The sequence below is a fragment of the Lithobates pipiens genome, unplaced genomic scaffold, assembly GCF_037356315.1.
Source record: "Lithobates pipiens isolate NorthernLeopardFrog02 unplaced genomic scaffold, aLitPip1_a1.2 Scaffold_22, whole genome shotgun sequence".
NCBI classification, from domain to species: Eukaryota; Metazoa; Chordata; class Amphibia; order Anura; family Ranidae; genus Lithobates; species Lithobates pipiens.
Window position 1 is genome coordinate 308,687,154 of NW_027507784.1, and position 21,823 is coordinate 308,708,976.

The 21,823-nt window shown below is 43.0% G+C and overlaps 1 protein-coding gene across 1 annotated transcript in view; it reads right to left on the reverse strand.

The window, feature by feature from the left end:
- Positions 1 to 21,823, reverse strand: part of RAB26 (RAB26, member RAS oncogene family) — a 382,574-nt gene that overhangs the window by 81,518 nt on the left and 279,233 nt on the right. Inside the window, exon 3 of the mRNA XM_077449361.1 lies at positions 4,626 to 4,667. Within this exon, the coding sequence (XP_077305487.1) occupies positions 4,626 to 4,667 (42 nt within the window). The remainder of the gene's footprint in view (positions 1 to 4,625; positions 4,668 to 21,823) is intronic.

Genomic DNA, 21,823 nt, shown 5'->3' on the forward strand with positions numbered 1-21,823 from the left:
TTTATAAGGGCTTGTGAAATAAAAACTGTCTATGCAGCCTCACAGAACCAATTAAGATGCTTTCCTTCATTTTTTTAAATTAATATATGAATAACAATAGCTGAAATTCAATTGGCTGCTACAGGCTAGACTGCAGACTGTGCTTCTTGCCTATGTAGGTGGATGCTGGTAAATTGTTAGGAGCTTTAGTGCACCTTACAAAATAGCTATTTTGGCTATATACTAGGTATAGCCCAGTCTTTCTCAACCAGGGTGCAGCAGCACCTTGGGGTGCCGTTTGGGTTTCACTGGGGTGCCATGAGCATGGGACCCAGTTTGCCTTGAATCAATGTCATCATTTGCCATGATGCTGGTGGGGCAACTGCTAGCACCATAACAAGGCCAGGGCACACAGCACCATTTGTTGCTATGGTCTTACCAGCCTGACCATGCCAAAGTATGCCACTGACTAAGGGCATGAAGCATGCAGGGCAGCCCCCAGCATTCAGGAAAAAACACAAGTCTGCCTGATGGGGGCTCTTTTCTTTTATGGGGGGGACCAGGTGATTTGGAGCTCTTCAATGGGGTAGCTGTGTGATTGTGGAGCTCCCAAATGGGGGGACTCTGATTTGATGAAGATACTCTTATGATGGGAGGACTCTCATGTTTAGTGGGATCTCTGATGTATAAATGGGCGACTTTGATATGAATGAGACACTCTGGTGTGATGGGGGTATTCTAATGTGATGATAGGGCCTCTAATGTGAAGATATAAACTTAATGTAATGACCCCAGGCTCAGGTTTCCCCATTGATATCCTTTTTGTCTTGGTTGAGATTTTGCATACTTTTAAAGTAGGCCGCAGCTGAAAAAAGGTTGAGAAATGCTGGTATAGCCAATGAAGGCTGCGGCTTAAGCTAGCCATACATGGTTTGATTTTCTGTTGTTCACACTGCAGGCTGCATGGATTGAGGAATCTCCACTGCCGGCTATTGGATTCAGTAGTCGCAGCAACTGCATCGGCCAGAACACAATGGCGCTGAAGAACAGCAATTGCAACTGATAGGATACAGTCATAGTAGCAGTGCCACCCATGGCTCAAATGGCTGATTCAGCAGGAATCCTCTTTACACCTGCGTTGCTCTTTGAAGGCGTGGCTCCTGAATGCCTGTTTTTTGGGGGGGGTTTTTTGGACAGCCAAACAACCTTTAGAATGGGAATACTGAGGCACAACACCATTCCTTTGAATATGTCATGCTCTTTGGCGGTATGCTCGCCAAATGTCACAGGGAGGATCATTTTTGCTGCACCACAAAGCAAGCCATCCCAGCTGTGGCATGTGTGAACCCCTGTCCAGCGTCCACCTGTCTAGTGGTTCCAGCACTGTCCTGCCAAGATCCTCTTCTGTTGAAGACCCACACCGGCGTGTCTTGTGTGTGATGCCTTTGTGAAGCCCACCTGCTCTTAAGGGTTCAGCTGGCAGGCCTCCCGATGACACATCACTAGGTCTGCCCCCCCCCCCTCCTGAATGAAACACAAAAGCCCCCTGGGATATGTGATGTACATACAGTATCCTAGGAAGCACAGCCGACCAACACAGTACATGTCATTTGCCTAAGTTAGGGGTCTCCAAACTTTCTAAACAAAGGGCCAGTCTATTGTCCTTTATACAAATCATTGATAAGACCTCATCTGGAATATGCATTTCAGTGTTGGGCACCAGTTCTCAAAAAGGTTATCAGGGAATTGGAGAAAGTGAAGAGAAGGGCAACCAAACTGATAAGAGGCATAGAGGAGCTCAGCTATGAGGAAAGATTAGAGGAACTGAATTTATTCTCTCTTGGGAAGAGGAGATTGAGGGGGGATATGATCACCATGTACAAATATAGAAGCGGTTCATATAGTGAACTTGGTGTTGAGCTATACACTTTAAAGGGGTTGTAAACCCTCTTGTTTTTTCACCTTAATGCATCCTATGCATTAAAGTAAAAAAAACTTCTGACATTGACCAGCCCCCCGTTTTACTCACCTGATCTTGTTCGTTCCCACGGCGGAGACGCGCTCTACCTCTCTGCCCGTTGTCTCGGCTTTTGATTGGATAGATTAATAGCAGTGCAGGCATTGGCTCCCGCTGCTGTCAATCAAATCCAATGATGCGGGCACTGGGGGGCAGGGCCGAGTCCGGCATTCTGTGTCTATGGACGCAAATGTTGGATTCGGGAGCACACCCGCACAGTTAGCACCCAGAGAGGGCGCTTCTTCTAGGGGGTTCTTAATGCAGGGAGGAGCCCTGAGTGCCATTGGTGGACCCCAGAAGATGACAATCGGGGCCACCCTGCGCAAAACAAACTGCACAGTGGAGGTAAGTATGATATGTTTGTTATTTAAAAAAAAAAGAGGGTTTACAACCCCTTTAAGGTCATCACAGAGGACAAGGGGGCACTCTATGTCTAAAGGAAAAGAGTTTTTCTCTCCAAATACAGAAAGGTTTCTTAACAGTAAGAGCTGTGAAAATATGGAATAGACTCCCTCCAGAGGTGGTGCTAGCCAGCTCAGTAGATTGCTTTAGAAAAAGGCCTGGATTATTTCCTAAATGTACATAATATAACTGGATACTGACATTTATAGATAAAGTTGATCCAGGGAATATCCAATTGCCTCTCGGGGGATCAGGAAGGATTTTTTGGATCATGCTTTGGTGGGGTTTTTCACCTTCCTCTGGATCAACTGTGGGTATAGGATTGTGTATATGAGATTGTATGGTTGTTTTTTTTTATTGGTTGAACAAGATGGGCTTGTGTCTTATTTCAACCTGACTAACTATGTAATTATGTAACTTTAGGGGGTCCAAACTGTGGGCAGCTGGAGTGTAAATTTTCCTGGCAACAGTTGGAGTAAATATCACCACATCTGGGATTAGGGGGAGGAATAGTGCCTCATCGTTGGTATCATTGTGAGGAATAGTGCCCTATTGTTGGCGTCAGTCGGAGAAATGGTGCCCCATTGCTGATGTCAGTTGGCAGAATAGTGTCTTGTATCAGTGAGAGGAATAGTGCCCCAAGGGCCACATAAAGGCAAGAGCTGAATCCAGTCCCCGGGCCACAGTTTGGAGACCACTGGCCTAAGTAAATGACATGTATTGGAGGCAAGACTTAACCCTTTTCAGAGAAAAAGGGTAAAAAAAATAATAAAAAAGCTGACATTAAGGAAGTGGAGCAGAGAAGGGGTGGACAGGATGAACTATTAATATGAGGATGAAGATCTGCTTTAGGGGGCCGGCTCAGTCCCCTATTTTTACCATACCCCAACCACGAGTGTATACTAAGCTTTAGAGTGGCTAATTGGTTAGGGGCAGTACACAGCCACCCACACCTCATGTTTCTGTCAGCACCACCTCCCTGGTGGTGCAATCCCTGCACAGTTTGTGCCTTGGCATGGCATGTGTGGGTATGATATCTGGCCATATTAGACCTCGTTCACACAGACGTACTACAATGTACGCCAAGGCCACGTTTACCCACACAGGATACTTAGGTGTTCCGTGCACCCCTTTCCATTCATGTCAATTGGGATGCAGCGGCTGCTCCCGATTTGACAGTCATACAGGTGCACAGCCCAGAACACACACTGTCTGTGTCGGGAGTCCCAACTGACATGAATGGGGTTGCCTACACAGGGATGCAGGGAACATCAGTGCAGGTAAACACGATCCTCGCATGAGAAGATGCTGTAGTACGCTCATGTGAACAAGGACTTAAAGCAGAGTTCCAACTGTGAAAAAAACATGTTTTTTTGGATGAATATCTCTATTATTAAACATTATTATTATTATTATTATGACTTATCACTAGCACTCACGTTGTTTTTTTTAATCATTGCTCGATTGCCAATTTAATTGAGCATGATATATTTTATACCTTCTTCTTTGCACCTTCCATCTTGCTTGTGGGCATGTGAAGCCCACAAGCACTATCTTCCTGGCTCTGGTGCAGATGAGCGACCAGCATGCACCGCCCGTTCTTGCGCATGCGCCGTATGTATGGCGCAGTGCCGTACATTTCTGACGTTGCCATCACAAAGGGCGGTGGCGTCTGAAGTGGCTGCCCCCGTTGTAATGATGACAAAACACTTGGGCTGCCCAGTGACTCCTGGGAAATGATGACAGACATCTCCCAGGAGCACTAGCGAGCACGGGCACTGAGGAAAATGACGTCCGGCGCCTTGGAGAGGAAGAGGCAGATTACGAGAGACCCCCTAGCAACAGACCTGAAAAGGTGAGTAAAAAATTATTTTTTTCCCCAAAGGTTGTTATTTGTATTTAATGCAGCTGAATAATGTAAAATTTGTTTTATGACTGGAACTTTGCTTTAATGTGACACCTTCGCTAACCAGTTGGTTGTGATAATAGACAGGTAGCACAAGACGTTTAGCCAGGGAAGGAAGGATATCAGGATATAATCAGTTCCTTATGTGATATCACTATTATATAGAGAGGATACATCTTCAGACGTGTTTTCTCTCCTGTATACAATACATATATAGACTGCATGATTTTATTGTACTGTTATCGTTAACTGCCTTTCATTGTGAAGCCAAAATGTTCTGCAAAGTGAACATAACTGCGTGAAAAAATATAATGTGTTTACCTGCAGTTTGACTTTTACGCCATCCACATTCAGTACTTTGTTCTGAAACACAAGACAAAAACATAATAGCCGTGAGCTTGTCAGAACGCTGTGTGCTGGAGCAACTTCTACATGCATTTCAATTACCGCAGGAGAATTATATTCACCACTTATATTGTGTTTTATTATCTTCTCATTTACATAATGTTCAGCCGTGTATTTTTATCGCCCACAAGACAATAATACATAAGTGTTGGAACACAGAAATTATCGATATTTATTTCAAAATTTTTCATCTTTGTTAGCTAATGACAAGACAAATCACTGCATTTCTTCAAAATGTTGGCACAACAAATTTAAAATAGATATAAATCCAATATTTAAAATCTCATATTAGCGTTAAGATATTAATGTCATTTCAAAAGGTGTTTTCGAGATGTAGAATTTTGCTGCTTTCATGAAACAATACCTGGTGATCCCGCCACAATGATTCTTGTTCAGGCACTTCCTGTTGTAGGGTGACAATGCTCTTTAATTGTCCCCAAATTATTGTTTACCAAAAAATTATAGTTACTAAAACTGGAGCACTCAGCATCTGATGTAGCTGTGCATGGTAGCCAATCAGCTGCTAACTTCAAGCAGAGTTTCGCTTAAAAAAATAAAAATAAAAGTCAGCAGCTACAAATACTGCAGCTGCTGACTTTTAATAGTCAGACACTTACCTGTCCCAGGGTCCAGCGATGCGGGGAAACGAAGCCCCGTTCGTCTCCCCCTCCTCTTTGCGATGCCGGCATTGTCAGTGTGGGCACCCGGGTGTGGCTTCACAGCTGGGCACGCACTGCGCATGCGCGAGCTGCGCGACACACTGTGACTGACCGGGCAATCATCTGGGACCTGTAACATGTCCCAGATGATTGCCGAGAGGGAGGGGGGAGAGGTGAACTTACTTCCGGGACCGCGGAGCCCCGGGAGGAAGTGGGAGCTAGAACCCTCAAAAAGAGTGTTTCCGCTGCCTCCCCCAAATAAATGACATGCCAAATGTGGCATATCAGGTGGTCACCTTCCCTTAAAGCAGAAGTTCAATTTTTAGGTGGAACTCTGCTTTCAGTTTGTTTAAATAAGCTTTGACAATAAAAAAAGGTTGTTTTAAATGATAGAGATAGAATATCAAGCAAAAATCCATAAAAAACACATGACGTCAAAGGACGTCAGGGATAAGAGTCTAGACCCGGACAAGGCTGGAATGGGCTTAACCACTACAATACAGGGCACTTTCGCCCCCTTCCTTCTCAGCCCAATTTTCAGCTTTCAGCGCTCTAGCGCTTTCAGTGACAATTGCGCAATCGTGCTACACTGTACCCAAATGAAATTTTTATCATTTTGTTCGCACAAATAGAGCTTTATTTTGGTGTTATTTATTCACGACTCCATTTTTTATTTTTTGCGATATAAGCGCAAAAAAGCGGAAATTTGGAAAAAAAAACATTTTCTTTTTTCTATTTTAAAAGAAATCCAATAAAATCAAATTTTGTCATAAATTTAAGCCAAAATGTATTCTGCTACATGTTTTTGGTAAAAAAAATTCCGTTAAGTGTATAATAATTGGTTTGTGTGATCACGGACATATGTGCGCAAATGATCATGTACATATGTGTGCAGGTGATCACGTACATATGTGTGCAGATAATCATTGGGACATGTGATTTTAGTGGGACATATGTGGGGGACATGTTTTTATTATTAGGGACATGTGTTTTTATTATTTGGGGACATGTATGTTTTGGGGACATGTGTGGGGACATTGTGTTTATACTGTGTGGTGTGTTTACTGTGTGGTGATTTGTGTGTACACTAGACTGGTGATCAGTGAGTAAAAAGCTGTAAAAAACAGCTCATACTCACTGATCATCAGCCGGCTGCAGCGATCTGCTCTCCTCTCCTCAGCGATGACTGTGAGGAGAGGAGGAGCCGATTGCCTAGCAACCGGCTGTTTGTTTACATCACATGACGGCCGTGATTGGACACGGCCGTCATGTGATCAGGAGGGCCAATCACAGAGCCCTCCTGCCGATCTGAGATGCGCCGTGTCCGGGTTCCTGAACGTCCTATCAGGAGTAGACGGCTCCCACCCGGCCGTATATGTGCATTGGCCGGGTGGGAAGTGGTTAAAGACCATCAGCAAGAAGCTTGGTGAGAAGGAGACAACTGTTGGAGTGATTATTCGCAAATGGAAGAAATACAAAATAATAATCAATCACTCTCAGTCTGGAGCTCCATGCAAGATTTCGTCTCATGGGGTAGGGATGATCATAAGAAAAGTGATGGATCAGCCCAGAACTACACGGGAGGAGCTTGTGAATAATATCAAGGCAGGTGGGACCACAGTCACCAAACAAACCATTGGTAACACAATACACCGCTATAGATTGAAACCGTGCAGCGCCCGTAAGGTCCCCCTCCTCAAGAAGGCACATGTACAGGCCCATCTACACGCTATATGTACGCCATGTTCTCCTTGTCAAAAGATTTTATTTAGTACATGCAAGGTGATAACAGAAAAAATAATAAATTACAAAATAATAATTGAGCTGAAGCTCAAAATGATGGTGGTATATATATATATATATATATATATATATATATATATATATATATATATATACATACATACTAAATAAGTATGGTGTAACCATAAATTGTCATGTAAGTAAGTACAAACAAAGAAAAAGAAGGACAATTTTGTTAATAAAACCAATAAGTTACATTATATTAACCACTTGAGATCCGCGCTATTGCCAAATGACGGCATTAGCGCGGATCTACTTTTCCGGGACTACGTCTATTGACGTCGTCCCGGTTACGAGCGGCCTGCGCGCCCCCTGAGGGGCGCGCGCGGCGCGCTCTGTGATCGGCGAGTCCACGAGACTCGCCTGATCACCGATCCGTGCAAGGGGTCGATCCCGACCCCTTATCACGTGATCAGCTGTCAGCCAATGACAGCTGATCATGTGACAGAACGGAGCCAGTAATCGGCTATTATTCCTCCTCGCGCTGACAGCGCGAGGAGAGAAAAAAAAAGCCGATCACCGGCGGCCGTGATCGGGACATCAGTCCCGATCACGGCCAGCAATACAGCTGACCACCTGCCTCCTGCCAGTGCCCACCTGCCCACCGCAGTGCCATCCTGAATGAAAGTAAGTGCCCCCCATCAGTGCCACCCAGCAGTGCCCATAGTGCCCACAGCGCCACCCACAGTGCCACCCACAGTGCCACCCACAATGCCACCCACAGTGCCATCCAGCAGTGCCACCAACAGTGCCACCCACAGTGCCCACAATCTTCCTTAAAGGTGCTGCACCCCAGTGCCGCCCATCAGTGCCCAGCAGTGCCGCCCATCAGTGCCCAGCAGTGCCGCCCATCAGTGCCCAGCAGTGCCACCTATCAGAGCCACCTATCAGTGCCACCTATCAGTGCCCATCAGTCCCATCTATCAGTGGTACCTATCAGTGCCCATCCGTGCCACCCATCCGTGCCACTTATCCGTGCCACCCATCCATGCCATCTTATCTGTGCCCATCTTTGCCCATCAGTGCCGCCTTATCTGTGCCGATCGGTGCCGCCTTATCTGTGCCTATTAGTGCCGCCTTAACTATGCCTATCAGTGCCCACCAGTGCAGCCTATCAGTGCCCACCAATGCAGCCTATCAGTGCCCACCAATGCAGCCCATCAGTGCCCACCAATGCAGCCATCAGTGCCGCCTAATCAGCGCACTTCAATGAAGGAGAAAAATGACCCGTTTGCAAAATTGTATAACAAACTATTAAAACATGATTTTTTTTTTTTTTTTTGCATCTTTTTTTGTTTGTTTAGCAAAAAATAAAACTCCGAGCTGTAACTAAATACCACCAAAAGAAAGATCTATTTGTGGGAAAAAAATGATAAAAATTTCATTTGGGTACAGTGTTGTATGACCGCGCAATTGTCATTCAAAGTGCATCAGCGCTGAAAGCTGAAAATTGGTCTGGGACTGAGGGGGGTTTAAGTGCCCAGTAAGCAAGTGGTTAATTATAAGGAGTAACAGGTAATGTTGATAAGTTGAGATATATGCCATGTACACACCGTCGGAATCTCCGACGTAAAAAATGTGCAACCGGATCGTGTTGTCAGAAAATACGATCGTATGTGGGCTCCATCTGACTTTTTCCGTCGGAAATTTCCGACACACAAAGTTTGAGAGCAGGATCTCAAATTTTCCGACAACAAAATACAATTGTTTAAATGCCGATCATGTGTAGACAATTCCGACGGACAAAGTGCCATGCATGCTCAGAATAAATTAAGAGACCACAGCTTTTGGCTACTGGCCTGTTTATAGTCCCGACGTACGTGTTGTATGTCACCTCGTTAAGAACAATCGGATTATCCGACAACTTTGTCCGACTGTGTGTATGCAAGACAGGTTTGGCACAAATTCCGTCTGAAAAAGTCTGATGGATTTTGTTGTCAGAATGTCCGACCGTGTGTACAGGGCATTAGAAAAAATACTGTTGTAACGAGAGCTTCAAGTTTGTGAGAGGTAGGCAGGGGTGAACCAAAGAGAACAAAGAGAAAGCGAGAAGGTGGAGAGGAGGCTAAGATAGGGGTGTCCAATCGGCAGGTCCTAAAGGCATTGTGGATATAGTCTGGATATATGTAGATCAACTACCACAACAAGAGAACATTCTCATCGAAAGTTGAAGGAACATGATGTTTTATCCATGGATGCCAAAGTTTGGGGATTCAACCTCTTTCTTTTTCTATGGCTGCTATTTTAGCCTGAATCATGGAGTTATGTATTCTATTCTTTGTCTCAACTATAATCAATGAAGGGGATTTCCATGCTTTTGCTATTGTTTGTTTAGTGGCAGTAAGTAGTTGGACAAAGAGTTTAAATAGACAGTAAGTTAGGCACAATGGTTTCAGGTTAAGTAATGCAGTAGTTGAGTCAGGGTACAAATTCAACATTCAACAAGTGAACATTTTGGAAGCCAACTCAAAGATTTCTTTCCAAAAGACCTTGACTATAGGACAGGTCCACCATGTGTGGAGGTATGTACCCGATTCTGAACATCCACAGAAGCAAAAAGCTGAATGTGTAGGTATATATATTTGGCTATTCTGGAGGGTACCAGATGGGGGGTTTAGTCTCATCTGCAGCATTCGGCCAATGATATTTTTCTCCCATCATGCTTTGATAATTTTCCACCCAGCTCAGGGTATTGCAGGCTCTTCTATGTTCGAATTTTGTCCAATTTAGCAATAATTGGACTAAACTCAAACCTCCTATGGTTGGCTTAAAGGGGTTCTAAGGGTTTTTTACTTTAAAAAAATAGAGTTGTTTTTCTCTCAAGAATCACATTTACCTAGGTGGATGTAGAATCGGCTTGATGCTGCATCTGTCCCCCGCCGGCTCTAAGACTGAGAACGGAGAAATCATACACACAGCAGATCACTCAGTTCTCAGAGCTCTGTGAGTGGAGAGCTGGTGACTGTCAGTCTTTGGCTCTCTGCTCTGCCCCACCCCCCTCCTGCGCTCACTGGAGGGCATGGGAGCAACTGGCTCAGGCTCTCGGCAGCTTGCCAATTCTTGAATTGGCTCTCAGGTGCTGGCGCGGCCACCTTGGGCAAGAAAAACGTGCAGCTTCACAGCCAGTTACCTACTGTGCATGCGTGAATCACGCTGCACTTTCTCAATGGGCCGGCTGTGGCAGGGGCTGAACCTCTGGCTGAGTTTGCCACGGCAAACTCAGCAGGAAGTGGAAACAGGTATCTGTCAAAACCAGGTAACCGCTTCCCCTCCCCCCCACAAGGTGCCAAATTGGCTCTCAGGTGCTGGCGCGGCCATCTTGGGCAAGAAAAACTTGCGGCTTCACAGCCAGTTACCTACTGTGCATGCGTGAATCATGCTGCGCTTTCTCAATAGGCCGGCTGTGGCAGGGGCTGAACCTATGGCTGAGTTTGCCACGGTATCTGTCAAAACCAGGTACCCGCTTCCCCACCCCCACAAGGTGCCAAATGTGACGAATTGGCTCTCAAGTGCTGGCGCGGCCATCTTGGGCAAGAAAAACTTGCAGCTTCACAGACAGTTACCTACTGTGCATGCGTGAATCACGCTGCACTTTCTCAATGGGCCGGCTGTGGCAGGGGCTGAACCTCTGGCTGAGTTTGCCACGGCAAACTCAGCAGGAAGTGGAAACAGGTATCTGTCAAAACCAGGTAACCGCTTCCCCTCCCCCCCACAAGGTGCCAAATTGGCTCTCAGGTGCTGGCGCGGCCATCTTGGGCAAGAAAAACTTGCGGCTTCACAGCCAGTTACCTACTGTGCATGCGTGAATCATGCTGCGCTTTCTCAATAGGCCGGCTGTGGCAGGGGCTGAACCTATGGCTGAGTTTGCCACGGTATCTGTCAAAACCAGGTACCCGCTTCCCCTCCCCCCACAAGGTGCCAAATGTGACACCAGAGGGGGGGGGGGGGGTGTCAGACAAGTGGAGCTACTCCTATTGGGTGGAGCTCCTCTTTAATGTTACTTGAAAGTATTTGGCAGAAAAAAAACATCTATCCTTTGGAAAGCCTGTAAACTATAATAATTGAATGGGATTCAGATTCCAGCACAAACATCGAATATGTAAATTAGGATCTGTTTGTTTAGAAAATTTAATTAAAAAAAGGACCGAATACCATCTTAAAGACTGTATTGAAAAAAACATGATTAATGATTCTCAATTGTTTATAAATGCTATGAACAGTTATGGATTAACAATACACATTCTGTTTGCAGTTGAACAAAATTCCATAGTGGATTACAAGATTTGAAAAATGTCCCCCAATTTACAAGTTGTGCTAGATGGCTAAATGGCTGATGAGGATTAAAGTCAATGAATTTAAAGCTGAACTTCAGGCAAACAGCTAATTACACAGATACAATTCATATTAGGGAGAGATTTTACCAGCCAAAAGATTTGTATGTCTGTCCATCCAGTGCTTAGATTTACGCAGCTATGGCACACAGTACAGCCCAATCTAGGAGTGCAGGAGGTCTCATTTTTCACTGATGCTTACCAGTCTCCTCTCTACCCCCACTTTGACTAGACAAGGGAAGGAGTGGAAGGAGAAGCAGCAGACTGATGAGCTCATCACTCTGTCACTCTGAGCAAAGCTGATTGGTTTCTTGTGCTGCTTCTCCCTCCCCCAGCTCAGCTCTGCAGGGATTGCAACACAAGCTGATACTAAATCAAATTCAGTTACACTGCGTGTATTTAAAACAGATATGAATGAATACAAAGCTACATTAATTTGTGTCTTTAAAGTGGAACTAAGCTCTCTCAATCAACAATAACTATTTTAATCCTTGTGCTGCAAGCCTTAGTAAATAGATAAGAAGGTATATGATATTTACTTTTGAAAGAAAAAAGAAAATGTCCACACTCAGACCTATGTGGAAATAAACCTGTTGGCACAATACTATGGTAAAGTATCACAAAAGAACGAAAAGTGCAGTGCTAACGAATTAGCTAGAAATACCTTGTGCAATATAACCCAATATGGGCAAAATGAATAAAGTGCTTATAGTGCCCTGTAAAAGTGTTCACCTCCTTGGCTTTTACCTATTTTGTTACATTACAGCCTTTAGTTCAATGTTTTTTTAATCAGAATTATATGTGATGGATCAGAACACAATAGTCTAAGTTTGTGAAGTAAAATGAGAAAAATATATACATAAAACTATTTTTTCAGAAATAAAAAACTGATAATTGGCATGTGCGTATGTATTCACCCCCCTTTGCTATGAAGTCCATAAAAAGCTCTGGCGCAACCAATTACCTTCAGAAGTTACATAATTAGTGAAATGATGTTCCCTTGTGTGCAATATAAGTGTCACATGATCTGTTATTACATATACAGTGCCTTGCGAAAGTATTCGGCCCCCTTGAACTTTTCAACCTTTTGCCACATTTCAGGCTTCAAACATAAAGATATAAAATTTTTATTTTTTGTGAAGAATCACCAAGTGGGACACAATTGTGAAGTGGAACGAAATCTATTGGATTTTTGAAACTTTTTTAACTAATAAAAAAATGAAAAGTGGGGCGTGCAAAATTATTCGGCCCCCTTGCGTTAATACTTTGTAGAGCCACCTTTTGCTGCGATTACAGCTGCAAGTCGCTTGGGGTATGTCTCTATCAGTTTTGCACATCGAAAGACTGAAATTCTTGCCCATTCTTCCTTGCAAAACAGCTCGAGCTCAGTGAGGTTGGATGGAGAGCGTTTGTGAACAGCAGTTTTCAGCTCTTTCCACAGATTCTCGATTGGATTCAGGTCTGGACTTTGACTTGGCCATTCTAATACCTGGATACTTTTATTTGTGAACCATTCCTTTGTAGATTTTGCTGTATGTTTGGGATCATTGTCTTGTTGGAAGATTAATCTCCGTCCCAGTTTCAGGTCTTTTGCAGACTCCAACAGGTTTTCATCCAGAATGGTCCTGTATTTGGCTGCATCCATCTTCCCCTCAATTTTAACCATCTTCCCTGTCCCTGCTGAAGAAAAGCAGGCCCAAACCATGATGCTGCCACCACCATGTTTGACAGTGGGGATGGTGTGTTGAGGGTGATGAGCTGTGTTGCTTTTACGCCAAACATATCGTTTTGCATTGTGGGCAAGAAGTTCGATTTTGGTTTCATCTGACCAGAGCACCTTCTTCCACATGTTTGGTGTGTCTTCCAGGTGGCTTGTGGCAAACTTTAGACGAGACTTTTTATGGATATCTTTGAGAAATGGCTTTCTTCTTGCCACTCTTCCATAAAGGCCAGATTTGTGCAGTGCACGACTGATTGTTGTCCTATGGACAGACTCTCCCACCTCAGCTGTAGTTCTCTGCAGTTCATCCAGAGTGATCATGGGCCTCTTGGCTGCATCTCTGATCAGTCTTCTCCTTGTCTGAGCTGAAAGTTTAGAGGGACGGCCAGGTCTTGGTAGATTTGCAGTGGTCTGATACTCCTTCAATTTCAAAATGATCGCTTGCACAGTGCTCCTTGGGATGTTTAAAGCTTGAGAAATCTTTTTGTATCCAAATCCGGCTTTAAACTTCTCCACAATAGTATTACGGACCTGCCTGTTGTATTCCTTGGTCTTCATGATGCTCTCTGTGCTTTCAACAGAACCCTGAGACTATCACAGAGCAGGTGCATTTATACAGAGACTTGATTACACACAGGTGGATTCTATTTATCACCATCAGTCATTTAGGACAACATTGGATCATTCAGAGATCCTCGCTGAATTTCTGGAGTGAGTTTGCTGCACTGAAAGTAAAGGGGCCGAATAATTTTGCACGCACCGCTTTTCAGTTTTTTATTTGCTAAAAAAGTTTAACTTATCCAATAGATTTCGTTTCCACTTCACAATTGTATCCCACTTGTTGGTGATTCTTCACAAAAAATTAAAATTTTATATCTTTATGTTTGAAGCCTGAAATGTGGCAAAAGGTTGAAAAGTTCAAGGGGGCCGAATACTTTCGCAAGGCACTGTACACACCTTTTTTGAAAGGCCCCAGAGGCTGCAACACCTAAGAAAGAGGCACCACTAACCAAACACTGCCATGAAGACCAAGGAACTCTCCAAACCAGTAAGGGACAATGTTGTTGAGAAGTAAGAAAGTCAGGGTTAGGTTAGGCTAGGGGCACCATCAAATCTATCATAACCAAATGGAAAGAACATGGCACAACAGCAAACCTGCCAAGAGACGGCCGCACACCAAAACTCACAGACCGGGCAAGAAGGGCATTAATCAGAGAGGCAGCACAGACCTAAGGTAACCCTGGAGGAGCTGCAGAGTTCCAAAGCAGAGACTGGAGTATCTGTACATAGGACGACAATAAGTCATATGCTTCATAGAGTTGGGCTTTATGGCAGAGTGGATTGAAGAAAGCCATTACTTTAAGCAAAAAAACAAAATGGCACATTTTGAGTTTGCGAAAAGGCACGTGGGAGACTCCCAAAATGTATGGAGGAAGGTGCTCTGGTCTGATGAGACTAAAATGTAACTTTTTGGCCACCAAAGAAAATGCTGCCACCACCATGTTTCACAGTGGGGATGGTGTGTTCAGGGTGACGTGCAGTGTTAGTTTTCCACCACACATGGCATTTTGCTTTTAGGCCAAAAAGTTCAATTTTGGTCTCATCTGACCAGAGCACCTTCTTCCACATGTTTGCTGTGTCCTCCACATGGCTTCTCGCACTCTACAAACAGAACTTCTTATGGCTTTCTTTCAACAATGGCTTTCTTCTTTCTTCAGATGCTTAAAGCTTGGGATATATTTTTTTTTAACCTAGCCCTGCTTTAAACTTCTCCACAACTTTATCCCTGAACTGTCTGGTGTGTTCCTTAGCCTCTAAGGGCTTCACAGAACAGCTGTATTTAGACTGAGATGAAATTACACACAGATGGACTCCTACTATTTACTACTTATGTTACTTCTGAAGGCAATTGGTTCCACTAGATTTGAGTTAAGGGTTTCAGAGTAAAGGGGGCTGAATACAAATGCACGCCACACTTTTCACATATTTATTTGTGAAAAAAAAATTGAAAACAATTTATAATTTTCCTTCCACTTCACAATTATGTGCCACTTTGTGTTGGTCTATCACATAAACAAACTCCCAATAAAATACATTTACATACATTTAAAATACATTTTTGGTTGTAACATGACAAAATTGTGAAAATTTCAAGGGGTATGAATACTTTTTCAAGGCACAGTATACTACCTCATAATATCTATCCTGCTGATCAGGCTGTCAAATATAGCTCCATTGAAAAGGAATACTACATTGAACTCTACCTGAGAAACTGACACTTGAGAGAGCATCAATCTCCTGTGTCCATCGCTCCGTAGTTCCTCCATCCAAATTTTACATCTCTGCTGTGTTTTTTTTATTGTGGGGGTCAGGGTAAGTATTCCCTCTTTTCTTTTGAAGAGCGTTTTTCTTTTTTCAGAATTAATTTTCCTGACAGGGTCCCTTTAATTAGTTTTTTTTTCTCCGCATCATATACAAGTTACAGCTTGTGAATTAACTTGGTTTTCGAATTGAATATCTCTCTCTCTCGACTGACCTAGTTTTGCAGCTTCAATCACTTTTCCCCTATCATTGAACAACTTCGTCCCTGGATTATCTGGGGATCAAGTTGACCTCTTCCGATTCATCTCTATTTGCAGCCAATTATTATCCTTTCCTAATCTTACTGACTTCCCTAAAGCAATCATGGCAATACCTCTATTTTTCCTTAATGTAATCAAAATGATGATACTACCCAAGGCCCTGTACTATTTTTTGCACTGTGCCAGTCCGAGTTCCCCCCTTTTATTGACGCCTTTTGCAAGATAGAATTCTTCAATTTATTTAGGCTAATAAATGTGCCAGGGCTAATTAACTGCCTGAATCTTGCAGCTATCTATGCTACACGCAACTTCTGATATTTTATTTCGGGTACTTCTGGAAGTACCTACTGTGACTTGATTCCCTTAAATGCGGTACCATGGTCCCACAAAAATTATGCCCCGCCGCACTGAGCCCCCTCTTGTCACATAGTTTGAAAACATTAGATTCAGTCCGTTATTCTGGTAACCTCATGTATTTTTTTCCTTCCGCTCCTACTGATTGTGAACAATCCACTGTTCCTACCTGGCATGGAACAACCGCATACTTTTGCCTGGTGGTCCCCCCACAGATTTACATGAAAACCCATACCTTTCCATCATGGGCTTCCCTCCAGGAAATCTATGAAGCTCCCCTTTAGAATTCTATTGGTACTTCCAACTTCGACACTGGATAATGTCTCTCCGTCATACTTCGATGAACTCTTATCGTAAGATGAGCTTCGAACATATGTTCCCAGGCCTCATCTCAGCCCTATATACTTCCCTGAACAATCAAGAGCATTTAGCACCCTTCTCATGCATGACACAGTGGGAACAATCTGGGGGACTGGAGTAGGCCATGGTTAAATGTAGTAAAACGCTCTTTTAATATGGCAACTCTTGAATCCTCATACAAAGTACTTTTGCGTTGGTGCTTGGTTCCAGCCGAATTAGCACATGCGAATCTGGCATGCAGTGATAGAAGTTTTAGGAACAGTGTCCAATATAGGGACGTACTGCGTATCTAGTGGTCTTGTCCACCACTGATTGGCTTCTGGGCCAGGTTTTTTGGTCTGTTACACACAGTACTTTATTTCATTTGACAAGCTGTGAAGATGCTACATTGGATCTACCACTCTGCCCTATCCCTGGCCTTTTCACATACCAACAAAAATTAGCTCCCCACTTATTCCTATGTGCTAAAAGAACCATTGCTCATGCATGAAAGAAACCATCAGTCTGGTTTCAAGGAGTAATATGACTGCCTTAATGGTAAATGAAAAACTGTCCAGTTTTATTAAAGGATTCACTCCAAAATACCTTAAAATTTGGGAACCTTGGATTAACTACTTCCTACATCTAACTATTTTAGGTCACTCATAATGTGATGCCTGCAGTGGCCCCAAGTTCATAGGGGGTAATCCCTCCCACTCTCCCTCTATTCTCCTAGTCACTCTATACCTTCTTCTTTTCTTTCTTTCCAGTTATTTTATTTTCTTTGGCTTATTTTATGCCAGAATCTCTGGCCATCGGGAATTTATTGGATTATAAACCTGCGGTTGGCCCATTATCCCAAGTGGTTACTGTATGTAATTGATCATCTATTGCTATTTCTACTCTGACTAACAGTCTGTGTAATTGTGTTGCCCCCCTGCATGGGCGAATTTGTGCTTATTATCTTTTGAAAACCAAATAAAAACTATTGCACAGAACATGATTAACACGTCTTTTTCCATACCCAGGTCAATCATGACTTAAAGAGACACTTCCATCTTCCCTATGCAGGATGACAGTGTCTCTGCAAAGAGCATCCCCGATCCCAAATACTTACCTTAACTGCGCTGCATCACACCAACCAGCACTAATCAGCTGCTTTGGTTGACCTGCGGGAGTGGGGAATTTATTTCCCTGGTCATCTGACAGTGTTGCAGCCAACTGCTAGGCCCAAGCACTGGGTAGAAGGTCACATTCTCCTCCATACCTAGAAGTGCTAAATATTTTAGCTAGCTGTGAAGGAACAAGGAGCTTCAAGGAAAAGGTATACCACCATGGAAGAATAAGGGGGTTTAAAGAAGCAACTCCTAGGTCAATCTTTGTCACTTCTATGCATTAAAGTGATTGTAAACCTTTGTTTTTTTTTTTTTTTTAAAATAACAAACATATCATACTTAACTCCACTGTGCAGTTTGTCTTCTGGGATCCCCCCGGCGGCGCTTGCGGCTCCTCCTTGCATCGGTAAACCCCCTGGGAGAAGTGTTTTTTTTCCCTGGGGGTTACCTGGCGGGTGCGCTCCCGAGTCCAGCATTTGCGTGCATAGACACAGAATGCTGCATCACTGGATTTGATTGACAGCAGCAGGAGCCAATGGCTGCGCTACTATCAATCAATCTAATCAAGGGCTGAGAACCCCAGGCAGAGAGGTACAGCACGTCTCTACTGAAGGAACGAATGGGCTAAGGTGAGTAAAACGGTCAGAAGTTTTTTCACCTTAATGCATAGGATGCATTAACATTAAAAAACATGAGGGTTTACAAACCTTTTAAGGTGAAAAATCTCCTGTGATGCAGCAGCCCCCCTTTTACTTACCTGAACCCGGTCTTTCCAGCGATGGGGACAAGCATTCCAGCCCCAACCGGTGTCTAGGGTCCTCATTGGATAGATTGATAGCAGCGCAGCCATTGGCTCCCGCTTAGGGTTGCCACCTCATCCCTTTAAACCCGAACACATGTGGATTACACAGGTTCTGAGGCTAATTTAATGCAGATAAAGCAACAAGTGAGTTTAATTACCACCTTAATCAGCCACAGAACCTGTGTCACTATTATGTGTTCGGTTTTAAAGGGATGAGGTGGCAACCCGACTCCCGCTGCTGTCAATTAAATCCAATGGTGCAGGAGCCAGAGGGCGGGGCCGAGTCCTGCTGTCTGTGTCCACGGACTCAGCAGCAGGACACGGAAGCGTGCCCGCACGGGTGCCCTGAGGGAGAGCGGCTTTCCACTAGAGAAGAGGAGGAGGGACCCCAAAAAAGGAGGATCAGGGCCACTCTGTGCAAAACCAACTGCACAAGGGGAGGTAAGTATGACATGTTTGCTATCTTAAAAAACAAAACAAAGAAAATGAAGCTTTACATATCCTGTGCTACTTTTACAAATCGCGCTGCACCCAACTGCATGGTAGTAGTTTGGCTGGCACTGATGCTGAACCTCACATCACTTCCTCTAGCACAGCCATAGACGGCTCACCTCTGAATGCCCTCGGGTCCCGTTTTACCAACTAATAGACAAATTCTGCATAAATCTTACTGCTGCCTGCCATCAAATCCAGGCCAGAGGAAACAGAGAACAGTGGCTAATTGATTAGGTATACTTACTGCAAAACAATATTTACACGTTATATGAAATGTAATTGCAGGGGTTGGCCCATCACACTCAACCTGGGAGAATAAGCACAATATACAAGCCTAAGAGGTGATTAAGCTAATTCCCAAGTAAGCCTGGATCTTCAGCAAGTTGGATTGCTAATTTTCCAATTAACTTTAATATGCACCTCGTTAAATGTGACCTTAAATGGCAAGTCTATCATTCCTAAGCATTTACTGAACTGATCTCTTGCAAAAATGAACAAGCAAACCAGTTTTCAGTATAGTGTACCTGTTGCATATGTATATATATATATATATGTATATGTATATATATATATATATATATATATATATATATATATATATATATATATATATATACATATATATATATATCAAAATATTTCAAAATCATGAAGACAGCAATTTTGCTCATTTTAAACTCAAAATTTTTTCTGGGTATATTTATCTTTAAAGCGGAGCTCCACCCGATTTTTAATCAATATCTCCCTAATATTATTTTTATCAATTATATATAAATCTGACAACATTTTTTATATGTACCTTTTTTTTCTGAAGATCTTTGCCATTTCCGGGTTCGGGGGATTGCAGCTATGGGCGGGGTTGGTGCGGCTATTACGACACTTCTTTTGTGCCGCACTGTCTCCTGGGATGCTTTTTTCTTGTTCCCAGGAGTCTGTGTGTTGGCCTGGCGCGAGTTATCGCGCGATTTAGAACCCTCAAGTGATGTCACTACAGTCACGTTGAGAGGGCGCTCCTATGTAAATATTACTGCGCATACGCGATATCTTAGATAGAACGGGCGTTGCATTCTGGGAGATGCACGTCACTGAATCCAGGAAGAGAATGCCTGTGGGCATGTGAAGCTGAAGATGACAACGATGTAGATGATTTTTACAAAGCGTTCTTAGATTCTAAAAAAGCAATGGGAAAAGTTCAAAAAACGGGACATGTAAGTAACAAATTTCAAAACGAATTTGTTTATAAATGTCACAAAAAAAAAAAAACTTCGGAGGCAGTGGAACCCCGCTTTAAGGGCTGGTTCAAACTGATGCGAATCTAATGCGATCTGAAATTATTACAATTACATGTCATCTGAAAATACATTGGGGGTTATTTACTTAAGAAAAATCCACTTTGCACTACAAGTGCACTTGGAAGTAAAGTCGCTGTAGATCTGAGGGGGACATGCAAGGAAAATAAAAAACAGCATTTTAGCTTGCACATGATTGGATGATAAAATCAGCAGAGCTTCCACTCATTTCAGATCTACCCCTCAGATTTAAAGTGACTGCACTTACAAGTGCACTTTCCGTGCAAGTTCAAGTACACTTTGCACTTGTAGTTTGCACTTGCAATGCAAAGTGAATTTGCCTTTTCGTAAATAACCCCCATTGTTTTTTATGAAGGCAGTTGATATTGATGTGGTGCGATTTTGATCCGGTTAAAAAAAGGGTCCTTTACGAGTTAAGTGCGAGTGTGGTGCAAATTTAATCTCCAGGTATGCCCAGTCCCCTCAGAAATTCTGTTAAATTTGCACCTGTCAAAACACAAATCGCACTGTGAAATCACATCAATTCGCACTGCATCTGCGTGTGTGCCCACCTAAAGTCAGACATTTGATTTTGGTTACATGACAGAATTTATAGAAGTTAAAGCTTGGATTTGCCTTTTAAGTAACTCTAAATTATTTGTAATGGTTTCCAGAGCATTAAAAAAACATTAGTTACCAGAAAGATGCTCCTATTACTCAAACGCTCCAGAATTGGGCTTTGGTCCTGCTTTCTTCTTGGTCACAGCTGTTCTTAGGGAAGGATGTGTGTACTGCATTTTCCAATATATTGGCTCATTTATCACGTCTGAGCAAAGGCCGCATTCAGCAAAACTATTGTGGCACAAAACGTATTATCAAAGCCAAACTGTCTATAAGCCCCGGAGACGACATCAGGACAATCCCTTTGATCAGAAGTGTCTATTAGAAGCAATATATTTATTGGCTCTCTTCTCAAGAATAAAGAAAAGACTTCTTGGGTTGTCATATTTTGTACTTGTCCAATTGGATAATCACTTATGGCAAAGAGGAAACAGTCTCCTCTAAATAAAAGGTGACAGCTAATTGAAAAATTCTGCAAGACGGTTTGATCTTTAAAAGCCAACGATCAATAGCTCAGGTAAGTTTTAAGTAATGCCATCAATATCTGCAAGTAATGCAACCAATGTGAATATAATTTGCAATACTTGCATAGTTCTGGAAGATAGATAGGACCTTTAATGGATTTCTGTGACCTGAATATAATGTACCGTAGGTGCAGCTGTAAGTATATGATGCTCATAAGAAAAAAAAAACTCTATAGTTACACACATAGCTGAAAAGCATCCTTACCATTACTCTCTAATTGCCAGGGCATTCACTCTATATTCAAATAAATCAGAAAAATAATGCAACCAAGTGTTTTTAGCTAGTCCCTCTTTGCTGCATTGTAGGCCACGTGTTTTGAATTTTTGTTGTGAGGCTTATTCCAGAATTAGTAATTTATTAATTTTATCTGACACTGAGTGTAAATTTAAGGCCGGGTGCAAATACAGAAGACGTAGAGAAAAGACAGGTTTGTTTTAAAAATAAATAAAAGATCTACACTGAATTATATTGCATTTTCC